A 25,813-nucleotide genomic window follows, 5' to 3' on the forward strand; every position below is an offset into this window, starting at 1 on the left:
AGCTTTGGTGGACAGCAGGGTTAACAAGAGGTGCTGGGCTCAAAATACCCTTCTAACAGTCGGTCAGAGCAGTGTGTGTGTGTGTTTGTGTGTGTGTGCGTGTAGTGAGTGGAGCTAAAAGCATATTTGGGTTTGTTGTGGATGTTTACCCATGCCAAGTAGTGGTAATGCATTCCTTTCTCATCCCAACTTCTACTTCTGTCCCCATAAGAGAGAAAGAATGCTTTTAGAGTGTTCTGTATCTCAGTGTTGAAAACGGACTATGAAAAGAATTTTTCCTCCTATTGTCAAAATAATTAGATATCTTTGATTTCCTTTGCAATATGCTATTGAAGACATTTCTGCCGCGGGCATTAAATGATGTCTGTTGATGACCTTTTTGAGAAGTTTTGCAGCAGTAATAATTATTTTGTAGCTTTCTTCTTAGTTCACTACTGATTTTAATATTGCACAAGTTTTTTTCTTTTTGGATAACCACACAGACTCTGTGGCTTACATGGAATATCACTGAGAGAAAGCACGGGCTTTATAGTTTCCATGCAGACATGGTATATTTATGCACGCAGTTCACTCTCGGTTCTGATATGTAACCACTTCTAATTACAATATTGTACAAACAACCAAACTTTTCTAAATAAGTCCATGACATACCTCTTCTGTATGCTACGTCTACTGTTGCATCAAGAGAGCTCAGTGTTCATAAATAAGTAATGGATGATGATTTACAAACGTAAAAATGGCCTTAAATAATCAAAGAATACATGTGGATGTGTTTCAGTGTAAGCTAAATCACAAGCAGACGTGGTCAAATTCTGCTTGAGGGGCATCATACAGTATATCCCCTGTTATGAGAATGATACACTTAAAATAGATTTTAAAGGCTGAAGTGTTTAACAACGTCACAATACCAGTTCCCCCACTTAACGTGCATCTTTGGCATATAAAGTGAACGTGAATTTTCGGCATTCTCGTCTACATCAAAGTCATGAATATAGAGGCCTTTTCGGGAGTTGTGTAATTAGATGACTATAGCTACTGTATGATCTTAACTACCCAGATGGATGATACTTTGACCAAGATTTAAGACAATCGAATCCTATACAAAATACAAATACAAGTCAAGTCAAGTGAAGGAGATTTCCCTCAAAATCCCAATCTTGGCAAAGCTAAATTTTGCTCACTTTTGATTGAGACTTTCAGACATGAAACACTGCATCATCCTGGGACGTTTTTATTCAATGAAATAGTGCACCTCTCCTCAGAGAAATCTTATTTAAAAATTAAACACTTGTACTGAATAGCTTTGTTGCTTTGAAGTTATTGCAGTTCGATACACAAGCGTGGCGTGGCGTACGATCAAGAAGAACTTGTCCGGTCTGTTTTTTTTTCAACAGTCATGTTTTCCCCGAGGATTCCTGAACGCACCACAAGACCCCACTGCCCTCTTTGAAGCTGGCGGGCTGGCCCCACACGCCAATGAGTTAGAGACCTACCGACCGTCGGAAAAAAGTCTGCCTTGGGCCCATGTCCAGAAACGGGGACGGGACCCTCAGTAAGAAAGAGCAACTTTTTAGCGGTTACAGTACCGTCGCTATTTTTTCCGGGTTTGCCCGTTGAAGCTCGTCGAAACCAACGTGAGATAGTGATTGGACTTGACAAGCCCGCTGCGCTACTGTACCCCCCCCCCCCTCTCTCCCATTTCTACACAACCAGGAAATCGTCGAGGTGTGCTTCGATTATCCCGCGAGTTGCTACCCCGTTTGCGGGTGTAGATGCGACTTTATCCCCCACTCCGACAGATTTCTGGTAGTTTGGGTGTGGGTTCGGCTAGTTTGACTTTAATCCGCCTGCTTCAGCTTTCAAGTGAATCAAAGTTGTCCCGCGAGGAGAGGAGCTTCACTCCGGCCGAACAATGAGGTGGGTAACAGCGACTCAAATCCCTTCATCTTCATCTTCATTGTGTTTCCAGGCTAACCGCTTGTGTTTGGGCCATTAGTTAACAACAAAGCCGCCGGGACACCATTTCGCTTTATAACAGACAAACGTTGCCCTCGCTTCTTGGGCTGTTTTTGAACACGCTTGTGAGCGTTTCCGTCACGTTAAAAAAGGGCGAAAGAGCGCACTCACATCTTAATGCTTTTCAAATGTGTTTAAAGCAGAATGTTGATATGTTGCAGGGTTTTGTGACCTTTGCGATCCGATATCGTGTGAATCAGGAAGTGTGTGAGCGGTAATGACAGCCCGCTTGCTACCTGTTCAGTCTCTTTGAAGCTACTCTCAAGTAACAGTTCAAATGAACATTTGTATGCATTTCAAATTATCCTTTTTGACTATGTCCCATTGAAATCTTTGGTAGCGTTTGCACTTTCTAAGGCCATTAAATCGTTTGATTGCATTCCGTGTGTTGCCTAAAGACCTTTAAGACGCAACACTAAGTGTCCGAAATGCATAGCATGCTATTTGGATCAAGGCGTGCATTTCATAGGCACACATTACGTTCATTTGTCTTGTACTATTTGGCTCCCTCTGGGTTTGCAGCAGGGATGAAACTGCTCAGTGGAAAGAAGCTCGTGTCCTCAAATTCCATATCCTGTCACAGCCTGTGCAGTTGGAAATGACATGCTTTGAAACCACCACCGCCAGCACTGATTTGGTTTTGTGTTCATACATTTAGAAGCTGCAAGCTTTTATTTTTGACAAGCTCGACTGGTAAGATTGTAATCGTATGACACTGGGGCTGGGCAATAATACCATACATCGCGATAGACACCTGATCAAGAGCAATAGAAATTGCACTCAATATAAAATCAATTAAAAAAAACATCAGGAAGCAAACCTCAAATCCGTCATTCTGCGTTTTGTCGGCAGAGGTTATCGTATGATGCTAGGTTTGCGCCGTATTTTTGCAAGCAAGCACATTGATGAAATTTGGAGCACAAAACCATTCTACTACCAGATATCTTAAATGGTATTTTTCCTCCTGATAGTTGTTTCATTCATTTCTTATCTTTCATCAATGTTGTTGTTTTTCTCAATTTAAATATGTAAAAAGCAATAGTTTAATATGAAATATGTACATTGTGCTCTGAAAAACTAACACTCAGTGGTGTAATATGAAATAGGTACATATTAAATAGGTTCGCTCAGGCCTACTAAACACATGGTTTAAAACAACATATAATTAATTTTAAAATTGACTAGTCAGTTTAACGTTTTCATAGTTTGTTTTAACCTGTTATGTAAGGTTAAATATTTTAAAATAAAATTTCCAGAATTCAACCTTTTTTCCTTCAGCTCCTTATTTTGAAGAGTAAAAAATGATTAAAAATGACTTTTCAATATATATCAGTCTCTACTGATATCAAATACCTATATTGTGACACACTTTTCAACCATATCGTGCACCCCAATGCGACACGATCTTGAGCCATGCAGTGCAGGTCTGATAACCTGTGTGACTAGTTTTTTAAATCTCGCACATTTGTCTTGCCAGGCTTTTCCGTAACAATTTGCCTCAACGGAAAGTCAAATTTAACCTTTACACCCCTTTTGATTAACCTTAACTGAAAAAGTGCTTCCTTTGAAAAGATAGAGCTGTTTAAAATTAGAGGTACGTTGCTTCATCGACAACTAAACAAATTAATCTGTGATTATAATGATAATCAGCTCATCGTAAAGTAATGTTTTTTAAATCTGATACTTTAATTTATCGACAAAATAATCGACATGTGAATCGATTATTAAAATAAGGGTTTGTTGCATCGCTAAAACTAGACTCCACTTTTACTAACCAATGTCATCGTGTATTTCCGTCTCAAATCTCTGGTGTGAAACTGCGGTAGACTTGTGGCCAAGTGCTTTATGTATTGCTCCTGTAACAGATTGTGGATAGCAAATATTTCCTGTCCTATGTTTAAGGTTGGTCAGGAGTAACTTACGCTAAAGTTCAGGTTAAAGGCTGTATCGAGGCACCTTTCCTAAGCATTGTTAGAATTCCAGCAACCTTTCCTCCAACTACCTCCAAGCAAAACTCCAAAGAGCCCGAGTGTGTCTTTGATCAGGCACAAGGGATGGCCTGTCGTTTTTAATGTTATTTCAAATATTTCTAAGTTTGCTAACGACACAAACAGGGAGGAACTTGAACCAAGATATGCATTAAGCATACACAGATAACTGCAGAGCTGCTGAAAGGAGGAAAGCCATTAGGCTTTGGTACAGACCTAGATTGAAATGTGATCCTTGATTCCTTTGTGAATAATGCAAAATAACATTGAGAAAACAGCATGCATAAAATTGTCTTCTTAATAGGTGTAAGGAAAATGTCCACACATATGTAAATGCAACAGTCTGAGACCAGCTGCTGTGGTCTCAGGAGACCTGTCACGTAGATCGGGGAAAACCATGACATTTACGCTTCTGGTTAGACCATCAAACAAACTCAACAAAAGAAGTGGAACAATCACACAACTTGACACAATACAATACGACTTGATTCAATTCAAACACCTTTTATTTGTTAGCTCTATTACTTATTATTATTATTGTCTTGCAAAATTGTGACTTTATTGTTGTAATGTATCACTTCATGTTTTCATAGTTCCACTTTATTATATTGCTCTTTGATTTATGATGTGGACCATTTCCTCTCCCATACCAACACAACACCTGAAATGTGTGTTATCGCTGCCAAATTATGACTGTGAGTGGTTCAACAATATGGTCATGGTACAGTGGCTTTGTGTCGTGAAAAGTAGCACTGAAAATGGTCCACTCTACTCTTGATTAGGGTTTGATGAGCGTTGAAAACCTTTGCCTCCCCGAGCCTTTTCTTCAAAGCTTCTGCCATCAACAAGGCAGCTTCACCCAGAGACCCGCATTGGCCTTGATACGTTGTCACTCTTTGCTCCCAAGAGATGATTGTGCATACAAAAATGCAACTATTGTCTCCTTGTGAAATGCCCTCCGAAGCCAACCATGACCTATTCAAATTGCCTTAAATCCCCATCTGCATCATTCTGATGTTGGGGCGTCGAAGTGTGTGACCAAGAGAATCTGCCACGTTATTTTCTGACTGATTATGAAATATTAACTCATGTCAAAGGCTTCCTTCCCATGGTGCAAAAGTATGTCAGAAACATGCAGACGCCATAATGACATGACCCTACAATAAAACTAAAGCTCATGACTGTAAATACAGATAAGAGAACCAGTTTCAGTCAGTTAAAAAAACACACACACAACACCGTCAAGTCAAGTACAACTTTATTGTCAAATGTGCTGTATGTAACATACAGCACATTTTTCCTCCCTCTTAAACAGACAACAAGAAGAGCCGCTGTGGTTACCCGCGCCGCCATACTGCAGTCTTTGACCCACATTAGAACATGTTTTTAGGACTCCAGTGTCATCTTTTTGGTCAAATATGTTCCGTAATTGAAACATTCAAACCATTCCATAGATTGTGAATTAAGTGAAGATGTAAAAAGATTTTTCACAAATGTTTGACCTCAAATATAAGTCATCTGGCTTGCTTTGTGCTGAGCTTGTACAGCATGCTGGCATAGTGGACAATAGTTATGAATGCCCATCATTTCATCACAGATTTATTTATTTTTTGGTTCAATCCAATCGTTTTATGTACTTGTTTACATTACGAGAAATGCATCTTCTAATGTGAATGCAGCCCGTCCGTGATGTGACACGCGTGCACAAAGCACAAAGTCGAGTGATGTACACTCACAACAAAAAAGTCACCTGGCACAATGTTTACAGAAGTAAATAAGGTACTGCACGTAGGGGCTAATCTCTATATTGCATCTTCAGAGCAGCGAGGCGGAAGGAGGTAAAAATATTTTGGGGATGAGGATGCCTCCTAAAGACGGACTGATTCAAATAACAAGTCATAGACAGGAATAGTTGTTACCGGTACTATGGTGTTATTGTCCATGTTATCTGTTCCGTTGTATTATTTTTGTTATTTGATGTTGAATCGTCTGTAAAGTGTTTTGTTACAGCTGCGACTGTTGTGGAAGCGCTATATAAATAAAGATGTATTGTCATTGTTGCGCATAATGGAGTGTTTGCACGGCTGAATGACTAGGATCAGCGCAAATGTCCACTTCAGGTTTCAGTTGGGATTAAGTTGAAGTCAAATGTAAACACAACAACTCTTCATCAAAATAACGTTGCAGATTCATGGAGAGTGTCAGTCGTCTCCCAAGCACTCACTCCCACCTGCGTGGTGCGCGTACCGGTCTTGAGGATGGGTCGAATGTGTGCCGATGAGCATTCACACTGCAGATGCATTGCATACATACCCATTTTATATTATCCACATAAGAAAGAGAGGCCCAGGTAGCATTTGAAAAAAGAAATCTGAATTGTACTGTTCACATTGTAAGAAAAAAGATCGGATAAGTGTCGTGTATGGGCAAAAAAAATCCCGAATTGACCTGCAGCGTTAATTTTGCCAAATTGTCTTGTAGTCGTCTTCATGATGATAATTCTGTTGCAGAGCGTAGTTTTTAGTGATAAAACATGAACACTGCAAAAACGAATCGATAATGTGGATTAATTTTTTTTATTTAAAACTATCGGCAAAGAATTTCAATATCAAATCGTTGTGCCGCAAGATTATTACTCGTTGACCATTTGCATCGCGCTCTTCTTACATCAGACGTCACGGGCTGCATAAATTGAGTGGGCGCTGCATACTGTTAATCCAAAATCGCACTACGTTTAGTTTTTATTTGCTTAGCTGTTCAATATTATTTATTCAATTTAACAAGCATGAACGGATGAAAGTTAAATGTACATTAGTGTTAGCTTGTAAATGACTTGTGAGAGCAGTACTAGTATAAAATCCCCTGGCTCAAGAAAAATGTTTTGTAATCACTTGTCCTTTTTGCTCATTAACTTTTCAATATGTGGTCAATCCCTGCTTGGTCCAAAATCTTTTGTTGCAGAGCTGCACCATACTGTATTTAGTTTGAAATGGTCATTGCTGTACGTCTGTGCCCAGTAATCTATTGCGGTAGTCATCCCAGGTCGGTTTTGCACGTTCTCAACCACATGCAAGGGTATGTGAGAGGGTTGCACGGTAAAATAGCACCTCACGAGTAAACACTTGTGCAAATAAGAGGCAGAACATTCTTATTTCAAAATGTTTGTCAGTCATGATCACCAGTAGCTTCCTACAAAACCTGCCATTTAAATGCTGTTATACAGGGAAAATTATCATGGATGTTATGGCAAATTATGTAACCTTGCAAGACACACTTCAATGTCCAGGGCGTTGTGTACTTATCCTGTCTGCTAACTATAAACGAGGGCACGGGCAACAATTGCACGCTTGCATTTAAATGTACAACTCTTGAGAATGCAAACCAACGGCAATGTGCATTCCTTGCAACCATAGCAACTGTTGGGTGAAGGGAAAAGGTGGGACAGCTACGGCTACGTGGAAGGGATAATTTTAGTTTGGTGGACAACAACGTAAATTTGTTCAACGAATGCACTCCAATATAGAAATACTAATACTTAAAGAAAAAAAAGTGTGTCGATAATTTTCTTATCTTATAAAGGATTGAATTGAAACAAATGAAGAAGAGCATGTTAGGAATGGGATAATCACTGTATGCAAGGCTTCCTAATATGCAGTAAGCGCATTGGGGGGGAGGGCGAGACAGACAAATCGCACTCGTCTTTGCATCTGCAAAGTTGTGAAACAGAAGTGTTATTAGTTGCCTTTCATTTACTCCCATTTGAAACAAATGCAGGTTGCCCAATGTTCCGAAAAATGCGGTGTTGTGTAATTGAAGAGTATGCAAAAGTATTTCAGATCGCTTTGAAGTTCCTGCAGCGTCTTCTGTTTGCGCACTTCTCTGCCCTGAAAATTACGGATTGTTCTAAAAACGAATCAATCGATTAATTAATCGATTATTGCAATAATCGTCAGTTGCTGCTCTAATCCAAATCTGCAAAAAAAAAAACCCCACAAAAACAAATCACTGCCTTTTTCCTTGGCATAATATTCACAGCTCCCTGAAAGTAGGTTCAGGGAGCTGTGGAAAAAGTAGTTATTGATCAATTTGTTGTGTACCGTATCTCACTGGTGTCGGCACGAAACCTCATGTGTCACAAGTTGGATTTTTTTTTTCATATATCTGTAGTATTGGTCAGTCCACCAGTGGTGAGTGTTAGATTTCCAAATTATGGCTTGCTCTCTCTGACAATGATATGCTCACGCAAACGTGGCATTTTGGGGTCTCAAGAAAAGTGATCAATGATTAAACAAACATGGCATTTTGGGGTTCCGACCGTAGCCATTGTTACAGAATATGCGGCAATCATACATTTATCTGGGTTCACAGTTGTCACGGCCCTCCGAAGAAAACCAAAACTATGATGCGGCCCGCGACAAAAATGAGTTTGACGCCCCCTTAGCTACTCGGAGCGCTGCAGCGAGCGCGACAAACACAAAGCAACTCTCTTCCGCTTCATTAATGTAACATAAGAAACAGTTGGTGCAAAAGTAATGTCTCTGGTCACACTACATAGCGACAATGATCATTTGACTCTGCCTCAGACCCGCACCAACCTCTTGATAAAACCCTGACGTGTGGCGTTTGTGTGTGTGAGACCAGTCTTCTTCTGTTGATATTACCTTGTTGAAGTGAGGACTGGAATGCAGCACCGTGTTCTTTGTCATTTGTCCCCATGGAATGTAAATGTTGACCCACAACTGTTGTCAGCATGTCAAAAGTGCAACAGTTTCTCTTAAATGAGCCGAGACGCATATTTGGAGCCGCCTCGCATGATACAAATCTTGCCATTTCCACTCATTCTTTGTCTCTGTGTACGCTACGTCGATGCTAAGTGTAAAGTTAAATTTGTAGTACGAGTTTCAGGGACGTAATGCATCTTCTTAATGCAGTTTAAAAGCCAGAGGCATTGCCTCATGGGCAAACCCCACTTCTTAACTTGCTGTCTTATTGATCAGCTTCATTAGCAGCAAAATGGCCTCCTCCGTCTTGTTTATGTCTGTACTTTTAAAAATAAATGTTATGAGTTTGTTTGACATAACTGCCTCAGGATTAGCCGGCAAGGCAGCTCTTTTTGTTGTTCTGCCTCAATCAAAACCTCCTTGCCCTAATGTCCCAAAGAAGCCGGAAGCCTTTATTCATAGCATTTAGCAACATTGTGCATGTCCATATAAACATTGCAAGATGTAACCCGTTGTTTTTGCAAATGGTGGTGTGTTCACCCTATGGGGTTGTGTAATGTCCTTAACAGCAGTTTGATCATTTCATGTCTCCACTTGCTGTAACTCTCTTGCTCAGCCAGTTTTCTTTTGAAATCTGATCTGTGCCGGCACCTCTTACCTACCCCTTTTTTTTTGGAATCTCAAAACATTCATATGAAATAGTTGCCAGCCTCAAGTTCGATGGGAAATATACAGTACTTTACATGTAATCAAAAATCCCCATCAAATAATCACATTGGGGAACTGAAAATGAAAAAAAAAAATCATGAGCAAAATTGCAACACTGTTCTGTACTGGATAAGCAACAATAGTTCTCGCCAGTAAGGTAATTGTGGGAATTCCCGCTTGTGATGGATTCTAAGTAATAATTTTATTGCATGCATTGCGAGGCGTTACAAGTTATGCGGTTCAAACGAGGGCGCAAAAGTTTGTCTCAGGTACCACACAATTTGTGAGTCTCATCTCTGTTGCACTGTGAATTTGCTACAACACCCTCAGTCTGCAGCCATCCCCCCTTCTCTGAAATATGTACCATACTCTACTTGGTCCTCCCACCTCTTCGACTCATAAATAGGCCATTATACTGACCTGCCACTTGGATTAGACGCTTTGCCGCAACATACAAACCTTCTATTGTCCCATTTCCTTGGTGGTGGCCGCTGTTTTCCGTCTTGAATTGTGGCTCTTGGCTCTTGTGTTTTTTTGTGTGCGATACCATTTAACTTACGCTCTCGCTACCTTGTCTCACATTATGATCCTGCATAAAGCCATGTATTTTTAGGGAAATGTCTATTAGGGGTGTATTGAAATATATTTTTAACCAATACGATACGTATTGATGCAGTATAGGGCTTAAGGATTCGACACAAAGGGATATATGACACATTTTTGGAACGATACAAATAATTCTGATACGGTAACCAAAGCTTTTCTTTAAATAAACCTACACTTATTAAAGGTAACTCCAAATAAACACAATAGAATGCCATTTCATTTGAGTACAACACCAACTCAGCTTTACTGATTCCAAAATGTAAACAAAAAAAAAAAGCACATTGATATCCGAACCAAACGAGTTCACGTAATATTCTATCATGAACCAAGAGAAACCGAACAAGCCAGTTTTCTTTTTATACACTAACTCACCTTATTATCAGAATAAGATGGTTCTTGTTCTGCATTAAAACCTCAATGGAATTCAACATTCTCTTTTTGTGAAAAAAAAAAAAAATACTCAAGTGTTAAACGTGTCTATTTTCACATTAAATTAAGCTGTTGCTGTGATTGTTACAGGATTTTGACCAAACATGAACAGATTGGCATAATTCAAAATTTTGACATCCTATTGCTGATGCTTTCTTCTTAAAACCCACTCCAGTCCCTCACCCTGTGCCCAACCATGAATCTTCACTTTTGATCTTAATGTAGAGAGACTCTTGTCACCCTAATGGGTGCCAAGCAAGGCACTAAATATTTCCCTTTATGATCCTCCTGATAGTCGGTTCCGCTTTCGTTGCTTTAGTGGTACACTTCTCATTCATTCCAACGAGGGGTCACTTGGGTCACTGTTGTCATCTGCTAAATGGCCAACAATCAGTCGTGAGTGGATATTTCCCAGCATCTTCAATCAAGCGATAATAGTCCAAACACATGGTCAGTTATTTTCTTTGTTTCGATTTATGCACATGGTCGAGTCTTGGAGAGTTGCTTCTCTGTATATTAAAGGAATTATTTTATGACATGCAATGCGTGACAATGTTAAGTACCCACAAAATACTGGACAAGTGATGAAAAGACCCGGATTCACTTAGAAATCATACCCAATCTTAGTCGTATGGATTTATGTGCATTATGTTTGGTAAATGATTATGGTGAATGATGCTGCATCACACCTCCAATAGACTCCTTCTTCTTTCACCTCAAGAAAGAACGGCTTGTGCCACCAGGTTGCTGTAATTACCATAACGATAACTGATGTCAGCATGTCGCCTGTCAGACGTCCTGACTGTGACACGCTATTGGCAAACATTGCATCTGTAAATGTCTCTGGTCTGGTTTTTGTCGTTGATTTTTCTTATGCTGTTGTACACATTGTTTTTAGGCGCAAAAAAAAAAAAAAGTGACAGTAGAAATATCCAACAAAACAAGAATCCAAGTGACTTGTTCTTCGGTAGGCCAGCCTCCTTCTTTGGCCCAGACTACAGAGGATTATGCCCCAACCTGTAAAAGGAATTGAGCTCACATAGAGAGGCCTGGAGGTGAGTTGGTTCCAAATACGGGCATTGAGTTTCCAGGTTGTACACGCACACACCGGTGCTTCGAAAGCTAGAGGGAATTAAACTGTACTCTTGTAGTGGACAGAAAAGACTCATGCTTGCTGGGGGCTATTCAGGTTAACCTCAGTGCTCCATAAACAATGCCAGTAAGGGAATGAGTCAGCGTGCAAAAATGCTGAGAGTTTTGTGAACTGGATACGTTTCAGCTGACGGTACGATTCCATTCACACAAATAGTCAGAGGAACTAAGTATAGTTTGGAAAGCGGCGGCCCTTGTTTCTGTGCATTTGTGTTGTGAAGACAGAAAGTCATAGCCTGTAGCTAGGTGTGAATTTGTACATTTGTATGCGTTTTGTTGCCTGCAAGGACCCGTACAGAAAGATAAATTGTTCCCCATGAATTATATTTTGATGAGTTTTGTCTAATAGACTGTCTGTGACGTGTCTGTTTGGGTCCAAATTGGGCTACAATTGTGTAGCGTGAGCTCAGCAAAACAGGGTTAATGATGTGATAAATATTTCATTGACCTATTTTTTTAAGAAGGCTGGTTTCGGAGTTATAGGGCTGCAGATGGACATTACTCATGGTGGTACATGGTCTGAGGGTACTTTAGAGGTCAGCATACTGTCAAGTGACAGCATGGTAATTGTGTCTACACTATCTGGCATCCAAGATATTGAAATTGGTGAAGGGCGTGCAGGAGAGGTTTCACTGTGTTAAAACAGGAAGGAAGGTGCACTGAGGTACGCACGTTTTGTTTTTTTGTTTTTTTACCCTTCACATTTCCTCTGAGAGACGTATATTTCCTCTTCTCACTCCTGTATGGAGTAGAGCCTGTCTGTAATGATTTGGAATTTCCCAATTTTGTTGTGTGACATTCAAAGCTCTGCACGATTTGGACAAAGGTAGTCCCATATCTGTAATTTTGTATTAGGACTGTCCCGATGACATGTGATCAGAACTCTGGTGCAATCAAGTTATTTTCATCTCATGAGGTCCTTGGAGCAATTCCTAGTTCGAGCTTAGGCTAAATATTGGTCCTTTTTGGATACAAATCTTGATTTCGAACATGTTTACGTGTTCACCAAAACTAATCCACACCACCTCACCCCATGATCTTATGTTATTTGCATTTGCTTCCACTATTTTGCACTGTACTGAGTTTTGACAACTAAATAAGGATAGGTCTCAAGTAGTCTTTTTTTTTTTTCATTCTGAAGGGACTGTTTTTCATTTTTTAAATTGATTTCATTACATAAAAGAAAAAGGAGATTTTGCAGGAAAATGCTACAATTGAATGAAAAGAACCAGAGAAAAGAATAATCTGATACTTTCAGATTTTTTTTTTTAACTGGAAATGTTTAACATTTAAATAACCCAAGCAGAAATTCTGTTATAAAACAAAATAAGCGCAGGAGACGTGCCAAACTTCACCACCCACAACGAAATCCGTCCTCTGGATCCCAATTATTTTTCCATCACACGCATTGAAATTTGAGTGTGTCGCTTTGGTAAAATCAAAGGACAAACTCTTGCCTCCCTCCTATATTTTAGATGAGTCCCCCTGGCCAAATGTTCAGTTTGCATACCCCCCACAGGTCTCTGCATGGGTATCCTTCATAGATGTATTTTTATTCACTAGAATAAGAATAACTACACGAAGCCTGCACATTAAAAAGTAATTATGTACTCGGCTCTTGATGTGAGGGCAAGAATTTTCATTCAGTGCTATTATGATCCCGGGGAATAGGAATTGCCATCGAGGGCTGAAAAAATGCCATTGCGGTTACTCTGCTTTTGTGTACCGTCTACATTAAGTCTACCTTATCTTAAATGGATTTAATGACATGGTGTGTCTATCTAAAATGGAAATCCCGATGCTTGAGATTTCTAATGCTGCGTAAATGCGGGCGCTTCATGTGCACTAACCTCTTTATTATACATTAAGTCTGGTCTGTTTAGCCGATGTGGTGCCATGTTGCACAAGACGTCTCCACACGTCGCACCAAGAGACACAACTTGTTAAATTGTTTGATTTGGAGACGGGGAGAGGGAGGAGACTGAGCGATAGGGCCTGACCAAGCTTGCCAGCACTGTGGCAAAGAGCTGCAAGAGGCTTATACTCCCATATACAGACATTTCCAAGAGAGCCTGTTCCCTGGCCTTGTGCTGTGGTTTCCTGTTAACCCCTCAATAGCGTCAGAGTCTCAGAAGGATAAGACCAGTAAAGACAGCCACCGTTTTTTTCTCTACACTTATTACGAGTTAAATGGGTAAAACGGGCCCGGCTCTTCGTTTACACCACGCCTGCGTTGTTGGACCCTGAAATATTTGAGAGAGAGAGAGACAGTTTTTATGTCAACGGTAGTGTTGCCATTTTTATTTAAAAGCAAGCATTTGAGAACACTGCAGTATACTTCTCCCGCAAATTGTACATTACGGTACCGCAAATATTTTCCAGCAGAGCGGTATTACTTACCAATGTTGTACACATTCACATGACATAGCCTGCCGAAAGGAAGACGTGTTTTGGAAAAGATGCTTTGTAGGCTTGTCAAGAGGGGTTTTCAAAATGTACATTTTGCCCAAACGTAAGAATGCCATCGCTCGCTTGAGGTGTAAAAAGGAGAGCGACAGTCGACAATTTAGTTTATTGCAAACAGTCGACCTCACAAATACAAAATGAGAGAACACTGGCACACAGCTACAGCAGACCAAATAAATAATTGACCCAGACACTCGGACCAAGACAAATTGCCCATGTTCCTGACATTAGGCCATGCACCCGTATCCCATTGCGTGGCAAAGGTTAGCGCTTCAGGGTTCATTCAAGGTCGCAAACGTTGGCAAAGACGTTCGCCAGGCACTCGCCATTGAAACTTTACAATTGTCACTGTGTCGCCTGGCACATGATTGTTTATTTCCATTGAACAAGCTTAGGTGGACATTATTTATTGCCGCAGGTCACGTAACCATTGCTCCGGATTACTCCCATCACTAATGAGTCATATTCAGCCATTGGTTCCTTTTGTCAGCTGTGTGCCTCATCATACCATACACAGGAACGTTGACGCGTGTGAGCGTGTCTAGATGCCTTTGTCCATATGCGCATGCACCACACTAGCTTTTGAGAGTCTCTGTCTGTAGTAGTATAAATAATGCAGTTGTGCACTCTGCGTCTCACCCCTGAGCCATCACTTTCTATGCCATTAAAAATGCATCCATTTCCCAGTCCAAAGTGTCCGTCCCCTCCCAGTTCCCATAATCCCTTACCCTTGACCGCACATCAACGGTGAGCTCTAGGCTCATCTGACCAGGAATCCCACCCAGCAATATTTTCTATGTTTAATCCTCCAGCCCCAATTAATTTTTAACCAGAGCTCACTGTGTTCATGTGTTTACCGGACTGAAGGGCAATGTTATCAACTCCCTTGTTTGACATCAAGAATGTGGTAGATTTTGTTTTTATTTAAACTTATTTTTCCGTGGCTTTTTTAAGGTGCGTTTCCCCCGAAATCATGAGCTTGTAGTTATTACTTTCAGTCTGCTTATCCTTGAAGCCTTCTCTTTTACAAGCACAGTAAGTGAAATGGTTGAGAAAAAAAAAACCAACGGTCGGTGTATGGAGTAATATTCTTCTTGCTCTTCCGTGTTTTCCAGACTGCTAACAGACAGGACAATGAACCGATAACAGTCTGGTAACAGTCACAACAAATTGTGTGGGAGTGACTATTGACTGATTGGGCCAAAGCAGTCCTTATAAGGTGGGCTTTGCAGCAGGAAGTGGGCTGTGGTGTAGGTGCTGTGTCATAGGAAGGGAAGTGGCAGATTGTTTCATGTCTGAGACAGATGGAGGAAGAGATGGATTAAGGCGCTGTGGGGGTGAACGGCTCGGATGGTGTATAAAATAAAGAAAGAAGCATGTACTCATCTTTTTTGTTGCCGTCACTATCATTTAAGCATTTTATTGAGAAATATCAAAGCACTTTTTTTTTTTTTGCAGAGGGGTATGTAAAAATGGAAGATTGCACAGCTCTGCACAATTTCCTGTCTTTGTCAACCTACATTGTGATTTGCCTCTCGTTTTGTTTTGAATTAACCCCCCTCCCCTCAAAGAAAATAAAAATATACCATGCGTTCTCTTGACCTTTCACTGATTGTTACAAACACATGATTCTGCACTTGTCTGTCTGTCCTATCAATGTTGCTGTTTCTTATCAACTGCAATTGTTGTACTTGCATGGAATGACTTTGTATGAGAAATGAGAAGTCAGACACAATTGTCATGAGAAGTCAGACACTTGTCTATAATGTGGTTAAATAAAAAGAAATTAAAAAAGGAAGCAGAACAGGCTCAGCAAGGCATAATGTACATTTACTGGCCACATACAATATCCATTTCGCAGACCGGTAAAACTCAGGATCCCCATTTGTCTCTACCAATGCAGACTCTTCTTCCTGGGGTCGGTACTTGCATACAAACTCGCACATAAACTGTATTTTGCCTTTCGTTGTAGTGAGTCGAGTATCTGCCAGGCTCGGGCCACTGTGATGATCTACGATGATGGCAATAAGAAGTGGCTGCCAGCAGGTGCTGGACCCCAGACCTTCAGCAGAGTCCAGATCTATCACAACCCCTCCAACAATGCCTTCCGAATAGTAGGACGCAAGATGCAGACAGACCAGCAGGTGAAGTGAATTACTTTGGGTTATGTGTTTCAACTAATTATACATTGTGTATTGATGGGAAATGTATTCATTCATCTTGCTTGTGTACAGTTTGCCATCTTTTGTTTCTTTGGGTTGCAATGTTTCCTCAAATTTTTCATGCGTCTGATCATTCACACAAACTTTTCTGAGCATTCCTTGGACGACGGTGAGCAACATCAGACATTTACACGGTGGCCAAACCAGTATCACACCTGTCTAAAACCTGCGATCATAGCAAATTAAATAATGTGGGTATGTTAGAAAATATCAAAGTGCACCCCCCCCCACACACACACAGACACATAAAATAATTCTCAATTCGTCTAATCTAAAATAAAAACTCAATGAGCATTTTAAGGAGGAACTCCCGTCAGTCGGTTCTTATTTATTTTTGTGATTTATGACACCATTACACAGAGTCCTCAGTGATGGCATCAAGGAAAATCGTGGCCATTGACCCGGAAATGTAATATACGACGTACTGACAGATGTGGTACACTCCACTCCAAATAAAAGCTAATACATCTACTGTACATTGAAACCCAATCCGCTTTTTTCCATGTCGTTCACCTAAAATGGACTTCAGGATGTATCACTATCATTCAGTTCCAGTACGAACTGGTTAAGTTATTACAAGACCATGACTCATGAGATAACATTCGATAAAGGTGGGCCATCAAGTTTCTGTAATAAGGGTTAAGTGAGTTTGGAGGGATCTATTCTTGACCACACTGTCATTCTGCCTGCTGCCTCAGCGTCTCACTTTAAACATTCACCACGCCAAAGTGCTCCCCAGAGACAGAGTCTTAAAGTGGATGATGTTTCCTGTGAGATAGTTGGCCTCTTCAGGCATTTCCTGTGAACGTTTTTTTGGGGGGGGGAAAGGCTCGTTGCCCATTCGGGAGCTTTTTCTCCAAATGTCCAATAGTGGAGATCTCCAAGGGGCAACTATGTAATAATGCATTTTCCCCTCCCAATGCATTTTGCTATCAATGATACTCACCCTCTCCTCTTCGTGTGCTGTGGAATCCAGAGGCGTTTAAACAAATAGTGAAATGACATGTCAGCACATTCAAGCACGCTCAAAACCACAACATTGTTTCCCTTCTCATTCATTAGCCTGACGCCACCTACTGGATTGAATGAATAACCATGATGAATGAACCAAGACTTTGGAACTTGTAGTCAGCGTCTGAGAAGTCTTCCAGAAACTCAACATGCACTTCTTTTTTTTCCTCTTTGGTTTGAAGAGGAAGTCATGGTTTTTGAATCTATCCTTTGTGCTTGTCTTTGTACAGGTGGTCATAAACTGTCCTATTGTGAGAGGGTTGAAATACAACCAAGCCACACCTAATTTCCATCAGTGGCGGGATGCCCGGCAGGTCTGGGGGCTCAACTTTGGCAGCAAGGAGGACGCAACTCTCTTTGCCAATGGCATGACACACGCTCTGGAGGTGCTCACCTCCATGGCAGATGCAGGTGCTGGTTCTAACTATCTCAAGCAGGCTCGAGATGTTTATCCAAATGTCCTGTTAACATCCCACATATTGGCTTGTATTCATTACTGTTGTCAAATTGAATTAATGGCTAGTCTCGGATGCCAGTTTAGTCAAGTTTAAGCATGGACTAAAAGCAGAATAAGAGATAAAACTCAATTAACAGCGCAATTAAGAAAGTAGGTGTCCCAGTCACTATTACGCAGGGATGGCAGTAACTCACATATGTGCAAGTCACAAGTCAATTCGTAACCTTCAGGTCTCCAGCAAGTCCCAAGTCACTGTCGAAAAAAATCAAGCAAGTCGAATCACCACCAAAACAACCCAGGCTAAACTTAGCAAAACAGCTTAGTCTCTCACTTAAGATGTCACTTCAACAGCTGTACGTCCTAAATACCAACTGCTACTTTCCTATTTGCCACTCCCTTGACTGCGGTCTTGTCGCGATTTAGGGGCTTTCAGAAGGAGCCTGAAAATACGCAAATAGGTGAGTTTTTCAGCAAAAAGATAATTTCGTGGGGGGCTTTGCGGGGGCAATATGTGAATTCATAAATCGCGAATAGACTGAGTATGCTATAATTCCTCTTCCCTTTCCCCGTAAATATCTAACATTTTGTCTTTTCTTAGAATGAGCAATGTTAGGGCAATCTTAGATTTTTCTTTCTGTACAAAATATTTGAGAAATTAATTAGTTTAGACTACAACCTCAGTTTTACTTGATTATATAAAAAGATATACATTCAGGAGAGTCGTAAAGATAAATTTGGTGGTGGGTATCTAATCTAGTAATTTTTAAATGTAATTTGTGTTTTGCACATTGTATTTTGGCAGGCTACGCTACCCTTCCGCGGCCAATGTCAAATGGTCCATCTCCTGAAGAGATTGAGCAGCAGAGGAGGTAAAAGATCTTGACACAGAGTATTGTTCATTTAACAATCAGTGGTCAATTCAGCCCAACGAAACTTTGCAGTAGCCCTTTGGCAATTTTGCACCTCGGCATATGCACAGGATTTGATGGCATTAGCCTGACACTGCTAAACTCTGTCAGCCCCTGTAGGTTAAAGGTTAAACAGACAGCAAGGCCGACACGGCTCACATAAGCCCCACCTTCTCTGCATCCATTTATATGTTCCTCCAGTTCCACCATTATGCTGGCCTGCATCGACTTGGCATTAACCTTTAATCTCATTTAAACTAAAAGGTCTGGGATTGGCCTACCAGACTGCCTGTCAAAACACTGTTTGTCCTGCCACGCTGTGGCTTAAGGAATAAAGCAGTGCTATTAAAACCTTCAAAATCCACCACAGATTTACGTGCCATTCAATGTTATTTACACTTATGGTTTTAGGAGAATTGAGTGCCAAAATCAAGATCACAATAATGTCAAACAGTAGTAAATGATGTGCTCATGATCAACTCAGCCCCACTGCCCCCAGTCGAAGAAGCAAAGATTTTAAATGACACGGACTGCGTCATAATTGTATACTTGTGAGTTTTCGTATTGTATGTGAGCTGTGCTGCATACAGCTGCAGAATGGCAGATGTGGTGGGGACTTAGTTGAAGAGGGCTCGAATTAGGCCATAGCGTCCATCTGTGGACTTCTTAGTAACAACACAAATTGCGCAGTGTACTTTGTTCCATACTTCATGAACTTCAGTGCAGTTCCTCGTTTAAGTCCTCTTAACTGATGGATGTTGCATACATTGTCCCATTTGTTGATATGATAGCTGATAGTCAGCTAATAGTTTATTGTATCCCGTTTGGGAGGGTGTGTGTGTGTGTGGGGGGGGGGGGGTAATCAGGGATTAATAGTGCTCCGTCTGGTTTGATTTATTTGGATCACATTCAAATTTAAACCTCTCACCCAGAGATACCACAAAATTCTTGCACTGGAGCCATAACATAAGATGTGGCATGTATCCACCATGTCAACTCGTCACCACATGCTGTAATTAGATATATGACAATGTCAGCGCTAGCCTCCAATGTCACATATGCAATACTTATACAATAATAATAATAATAGATTTTATTTATAAGCGCCTTTCAAGACACCCAAGGACACTTTACAATAACAAAAAACACAAAACAATACGGGTTGAGCAGCGGCAGCCAAAACGCGCCAGCGTTCACTCAACCCGAAAGTCAGAAAGAAACAAGGGAGGGAGAGGGGGAGAAAAAAAACCCCACGCTCGAACTACCATCATTTGAGGATAATTTGAGTGAGGCAAAAAACTCCTGCACAATGTAATAGATCTTTATTTATGTAGCGCTTTCACAACAGCTGCAGTTGTAACAAAGCGTTTTGCAGAACATTTAACATAAAACATGGACATTAATAAAAGTCCGTTTTTTGATAACAACTTTTATGGTACATTCAAAGCATCGCATCATTTGAGGATAGTTCTGTCATTGAAACAATGAACTACTGTACTTATCAACTATTTTTAAAATATAACTTGACACATTAAGAGCCGCATACTTGGTGGTCACTACTGTATTTGTTTGCAGATTGGAGCAGCAGAGGTTGGAACAGCAAGAACGGGAGCGACAGGAGCGAGAGCGACAGGAAAGAGAGAGATTGGAGAGAGAAAGACAAGCTTCAGCAGGTCAGGAAATTTGGCCTGGTCAACAGACTAAAACCAGTCGGATACTTTTTTTTTTTTTTTAATTGTTGAAGCTTTGTAGGTGGAATTCTTTCCCATTGTTGCTTGATGTACACCGGACTGTTGAACAGTCCGGCGTCTCTGTTGTCATATTTTACGCTTCACAATGTTGTGATATCCTTTACACACGTCTGTTGTTTTTTGATGCAGTCCTGCCGGAGGGAAGGTCACAGGCATTCAATCTTGGTTTTCGTCCTTAATGCTTACATGCAGTGCTTTCAGCAGACTCTCAGAACCTTTTGATGTTATGGACTGTAGATTAGGGACAAGGTTCCTCAACATACAAATTTCATAGTGTTTTAACTATTTTCTCACGCAATTGTTCACAAAGAGGTGATCCGTGCTCCATCTCTGCCTGTGAATGACTGAGCATTTCAGGGAAGCTCCTCTTATACCCAATATTGGCACGTACCTGTTCCCAGTTCACCTGTTCACAAGTGGGGTGTTCCAAACGAGTTCATCATTATTTGCTGGAAATGTTTTTCAGTTTGAACTTCAAATATCTTGTTTGGTTTTATTGTTTGGTTATATGTTGAACGTGATTAGCAAATCATTGTATTCAGTTTTATTTTCGTTTAATACAATGTCCCAACTTCATTAAAATTGGGTGTGTACCTAATGGCAATCGGGGCGTAATACAAAATGTGCATCACTCTGAGTCAACTGCTAAATCGATGGATTGTTGGCCAAGTGACTGTCACCAGGGGCGTGGCACCAAAATATCAGCCCCCATAATTGTCGGGGGAGGTTAAAGTATTCTTTCCAGCTTTCCGTTTTTTTGTTTTTGTTTTTTTTGGACTGTGTTGACTGGATGGGTATTGTCACCTGCCCCCCCCCCCCCCTAACTACACTACCACCACCCATCACTTTCATCATCTCCTTGAGGTTTGATCTCTGACATCTCATTTTTTAGCAGCTATTCCTTCTGGTCCGCCTATGGCCCCTGGGGGCCTTGCTCCTCCACCGGCGCCTCCACCACCGCCTGGGCCTCCTCCTCCTCCAGCCGCTGGTGTTCCGCCCCCTCCAGGACCCCCGCCATCTGGACCCCCATCTGGAGGACCCCCACCTCCCCCACCTCTGCCATCAGAAGGAGCGAGCCTCGGTGGTGGAGGAGGCGGGGGCTTGGCTGCTGCCCTGGCAGGAGCGAAACTTCGCAAAGTATCTAAAGTGAGTGTCAAGCAAGGACTACAATGTCGTCAACAATGCGAATAGCTTCATTGTTGGTCATCACAGATAGGCTGTTTACTCGAGACCAAACACATTTGCAAACAAAAACGCAACACAGCGCAAACACAAACATTTAAAAATGGTCTTGAAGTGGCAGTTTTTGAAAATGTCTTCAAACACTGAAAAGTGTGTTGTGTGTGTGTGTTGCTCAAGATAATGAGCTGAAGTGACCAGCAGAGATACTTTACCCAGGCATGTTGCGCAATAATTTCAGCCTGGGATGTATGGGAGTGATCCCTAAATTCGCAATGGCCACCACGTCTCTGCCTGCAAGTCAAAACAAGTGAATTATTTTTTTACAAGCAATTATGCTCCCAACGAGTAGCAGTTGACGGCCACCTGCGTTTCCTGTAGCGGCCTGTCGGTGGTGTCAAGGTGGATCAAGTTGTTCGAATCCCCAGAGGAGGTATTGTACTCAATATATCATTATCATTTTCTATTCTCAGCAGGAGGAAGGGTCTGCTCCAGCTGCAGTGGGCAAAGCAGACGCCAGCCGCAGCAGCAACTCCTCTATTGGAGGCGGTGGCGACCTGATGGGTGAGATGAGTGCCATCTTGGCCCGAAGGTAAAGTCCATAGCAAAAGAAGATCCATATTTCCATGTGACCTAAAATAATGGATGGCTGTTGCTTATTACTTGCAATTCAAGCATTTAGTCACAATTCTTGCGCTTCCTTAATTCTGATAATCATTTGAATAACTTGAATACAGTGAACTAAGTTTTGACCTTAAAACTAAATTCTTTGTCCCATCAGGAGAAAAGCAGCTGACACTGGAGAGAAAGTACCTATGAAGACACAGGACAATGTACGTAGCTGCTTATTTGCTCATTGAACCGGGCCAACAAAGAAGCATCCCCAAAATTGTCTCTGATACGATCTGACACTGTGGGCGCAAAAATCTGCTGCAGGATGATGACTCACTCTCATCAGGTCTTTTTTTTTCTCCACAGGAGGATTCAGAGCCTCAAGGTCAAAGTGGTGAGAAATCAAGATTTGTAACATGTTGCCTTCATTCATTGGCCAAAAGAATGCAATGTTTATATTTTCATGCATCATCTTGTCAGAAATCATGAAAAGAGCTTGGGAGAAATCGTCATCCACTATGATGACAATGAACAGGTAAATAATTATCCGAGTTATTAGGGTGTCATTCTCAATCTGTTTGCCGAATGCATTGTGCGCTTTGAACTCACACTAAGTGTCGTCCTCCATCAGTGTGCATGCGACTTCACAAATATGTGCATCCTTTTTGCATCGTTGTCCAAGTGTGCTGTAGTAAGTGAATGGCAACCATTTTCATTCTAAGAGGAGAGTGTGTATGTTTCACTAACAGGAATAACTCCATTCCCAAGAGCATGGACTCCACCTCCTCATTGTCCCAAAGTTCCAGGTATACATACTTATACCATCCACTGTGACCTTCACTCCCATTGCCCTTTCTCTTTCTGCCTACAGGGCAAAAACTGATTGCATCTGATTGAGCACCCAACAATACGTTTTGTTCTCATATTTATCTTGAGTTCAATTGCATAATATATTGAAACTATTTCTGTAAGCTTCCTTTGAGGTCTTTGTTCAGTGCTGCCCCCCTTTGGTCATATTCCTGACACTTTGATGGTTGCAGAGGTGGCTGTCACGCTGTGGATTGGTTTTACCATGAGTACATGTACCACTAATAAATATAAATATGTTTTGGTAACTTTGTCCAATTAACAATTCTCAATTATCCGTAGGTTTGATGAATGTAAAAGTGTGTCAAAATAAGGTGAATGTTTCCTGACACGTGGCCGTGTAGTACACGGGTGTGTACTGTCCATATATGCAACTTTTTAATCCTTTTTTTTTTTGGTTTTCTGCACCATGGCAGCCCTCCTCTAATCTCCTTTTAGTGCATCTTTTTTTTTTTAATAAACAAAAATTGAATTTGTATTTGATTTCTGTCATTGCACAGGGTGAAGCCACCAAACAACAGTAATGACGCAAGTGGATTCGAAGACTCGGATTTAGAAAAAATGAAACGGGTATATTGATTGGGGAGCATTGTTTCTCTCTCTTATATACTGTATTTTGCTGCATTAATGCACTCTTGCAAAGTTTTATCTGTGACTCTTGGTGATTTTTCTGCAGGAAATACTTGAGGAAGTGAGGAAAGAACTTCACAAAGTAAAGGAGGAAATCATCAGAGGTACAAATATCGCCCTCATTGTGGTGATAAACTAGTATTTTGTAGTAGGGCGTTGTTTAGAGGGTGAGGCTTTTTTTGCGGGGGGGTCGATCAAGAGAAAATTTGTTGTACTAAAACACCATGAAAGCACCACAAAAGCCTCATGTTCTGGCGAGAAAAAAAAACCTCGACGTGACCTTATGTTTTCAGGGACATAATATTTCTTGGAAGCAGCACCTTTTATGCATGTTATATTTAGTGAGTTTAGGGGTGTCTATTTGCGGTATGGCAGGTGGGCAATGGTTATTTGTGGCATGGTGTCGATTAGTGCGAAGGCCACTGTTTACATAGGGAATACATACACCTAACCAAAATGTTGACCTTCATTGTTTCTCCTCCTACCTCACAGCCTTTATTCAGGAGCTGCAAAAGAGAAGCACATAGTTTTGGTGCACGTCTGAGCAGAGGGATGTGATCGATGGAGGCTTGCTGGGATCTTCGCTCCACTGCGTCCTCTTAATGTAGCCCAGGGATTTCTCATTTTCTTTTTTTTTTTTTCTATCTCCCACGAGCATTGCTTTCATGTCACCATGCGTAGATACTCTTCGTGTAAATGGTAACCCAGGGATCCTTCTCAGGCTGCCATCCAACTTGTTAAAAAGATAATGGTGATCCTGTCTCTCCCCCATTCAACTGTCCTTTTCCAATGTGTTCTATGAGAATCAGTTGAGAGTTCACAGCTGCAACCACAGTACTGATTTGTCATCGTTTGTCTTCATATCAGGAGTCTTTCTGCTAGTTGTGTCTTCTGAAAGATGCATTTACTGGTATAGCAGTATTCAGGGATAAGGTATTTGCCACATTTTTACTGTAACAGCAAGATGCTGGAACGTTGGGATTTTATTACTCTGCTTGCTCTCGGCAGCGCCTCAAAAACGGCCATAAATACTTGTATCAGATGTCCACCAGTAGTTTGTTTCCGTTCATGCTAATTGGAAGACAGAAAATCAATAATTGGGGAGAGCGCAGAGAACCCAACTCCCTGACTCCTGCAGTGTCTTTCCATCACATGGATTTACATCTCGGCACAGCACAAAGCCTTCACTGCTGCAGCAAGAAGAAACGAGCAAATGGATGCTGATGGACAACCGGAATGCTGTGAATGAGTGTGTTGTTTTGTGTATGAGAAATGTATTCTCTTTGCATTGCACTTGTTCTAGAGTCAAGTGTGAGCATGTGCCACACTGCCTTGACAGACTTTTTTGTTTCCCTCAGTCTAAATGAAATGTTCTTGGCCAGTGCAGTGGTCTTAAATTGTACTATTGCTGGTTATTTTCTTCAATTATTTGCATTATTTTCAGTCTTTTTTAATGGCCATGAATAGGTCAATTAATTTGGCCATAACCAACTGCCTTGAGAATGATTATAAATTTGAAATATATATATATTATATATATAATAAAGATAAATATATTTGTTTTGAGGGAAAGTGTTATTACAAATGTTTTTTCTATTTTAAAATTACTGGTGAATGGGGATTTTGTTTTTCCTTTTGATTGTTTTCTTATGAGATATTATTTTGGGTTTACGGCTTCTTTTTCTAATAGAATCTAGGCTTTTTACACTGAACTATAAAGAAAACGGCTTAGAGACACTGGATTAGAAATGCCTTTATAGTCGAATACAGCTGCTTCTTGAAATGCAGTTTGTCTCGTGTTTTCTTTTTGCTTTAGAACATGTTTATGTATTTCCATCTCTTTGGTAATTGCATGTATTAAAAGAAAAAGTATGCAGTACTATAGATGCTTAATTGCATTGTGCATCCTGCGCTGAGCTCCCAGATCATTTTGTCGTTTTCCTTTTTGGTTCTGTTGATAGTTTTGTTTTTGCCGTCACGAAGCCTTACTGTGGCGGCAACACGAGAGGAGAAGAGCAAAAACAAACTTGTGGAACTAATCTTTATGACGCTCACTGAGCTGAGGTTTCTGACGTCACGCACATAATGAC

General features: G+C 40.9%; 1 protein-coding gene across 3 annotated transcripts; it reads left to right on the plus strand.

Annotated features, from left to right (window-relative positions):
* Positions 1-1,438: 1,438 nt before the first annotated feature.
* vaspb (vasodilator stimulated phosphoprotein b) lies at positions 1,439-25,602 on the plus strand. Of its 3 annotated transcripts, none has more exons than XM_086125280.1 (14): positions 1,440-1,917; positions 16,059-16,230; positions 17,550-17,730; positions 18,579-18,645; positions 20,260-20,357; positions 21,328-21,581; positions 22,088-22,206; positions 22,396-22,447; positions 22,593-22,620; positions 22,707-22,761; positions 22,976-23,032; positions 23,594-23,663; positions 23,770-23,827; positions 24,216-25,602. In XM_086125280.1, exons 1-14 carry the CDS (start codon positions 1,913-1,915, stop codon positions 24,248-24,250), a joined length of 1,251 nt encoding a protein of 416 aa, XP_085981406.1. In that variant the 5' UTR covers positions 1,440-1,912; the 3' UTR covers positions 24,251-25,602. The 3 variants fall into 3 exon arrangements, with proteins under 3 accessions (XP_085981408.1, XP_085981406.1, XP_085981407.1); XM_086125281.1 differs by having other exon boundaries at positions 21,331-21,581; XM_086125282.1 differs by lacking the exon at positions 22,976-23,032 and having other exon boundaries at positions 1,439-1,917.
* The last annotated feature ends 211 nt before the right edge of the window (positions 25,603-25,813 follow it).

Source organism: Hippocampus guttulatus, chromosome 12 (assembly GCF_054856545.1).
Source record: "Hippocampus guttulatus isolate MCC_2025c chromosome 12, RoL_Hgut_1.0, whole genome shotgun sequence".
Taxonomy (NCBI): Eukaryota; Metazoa; Chordata; class Actinopteri; order Syngnathiformes; family Syngnathidae; genus Hippocampus; species Hippocampus guttulatus.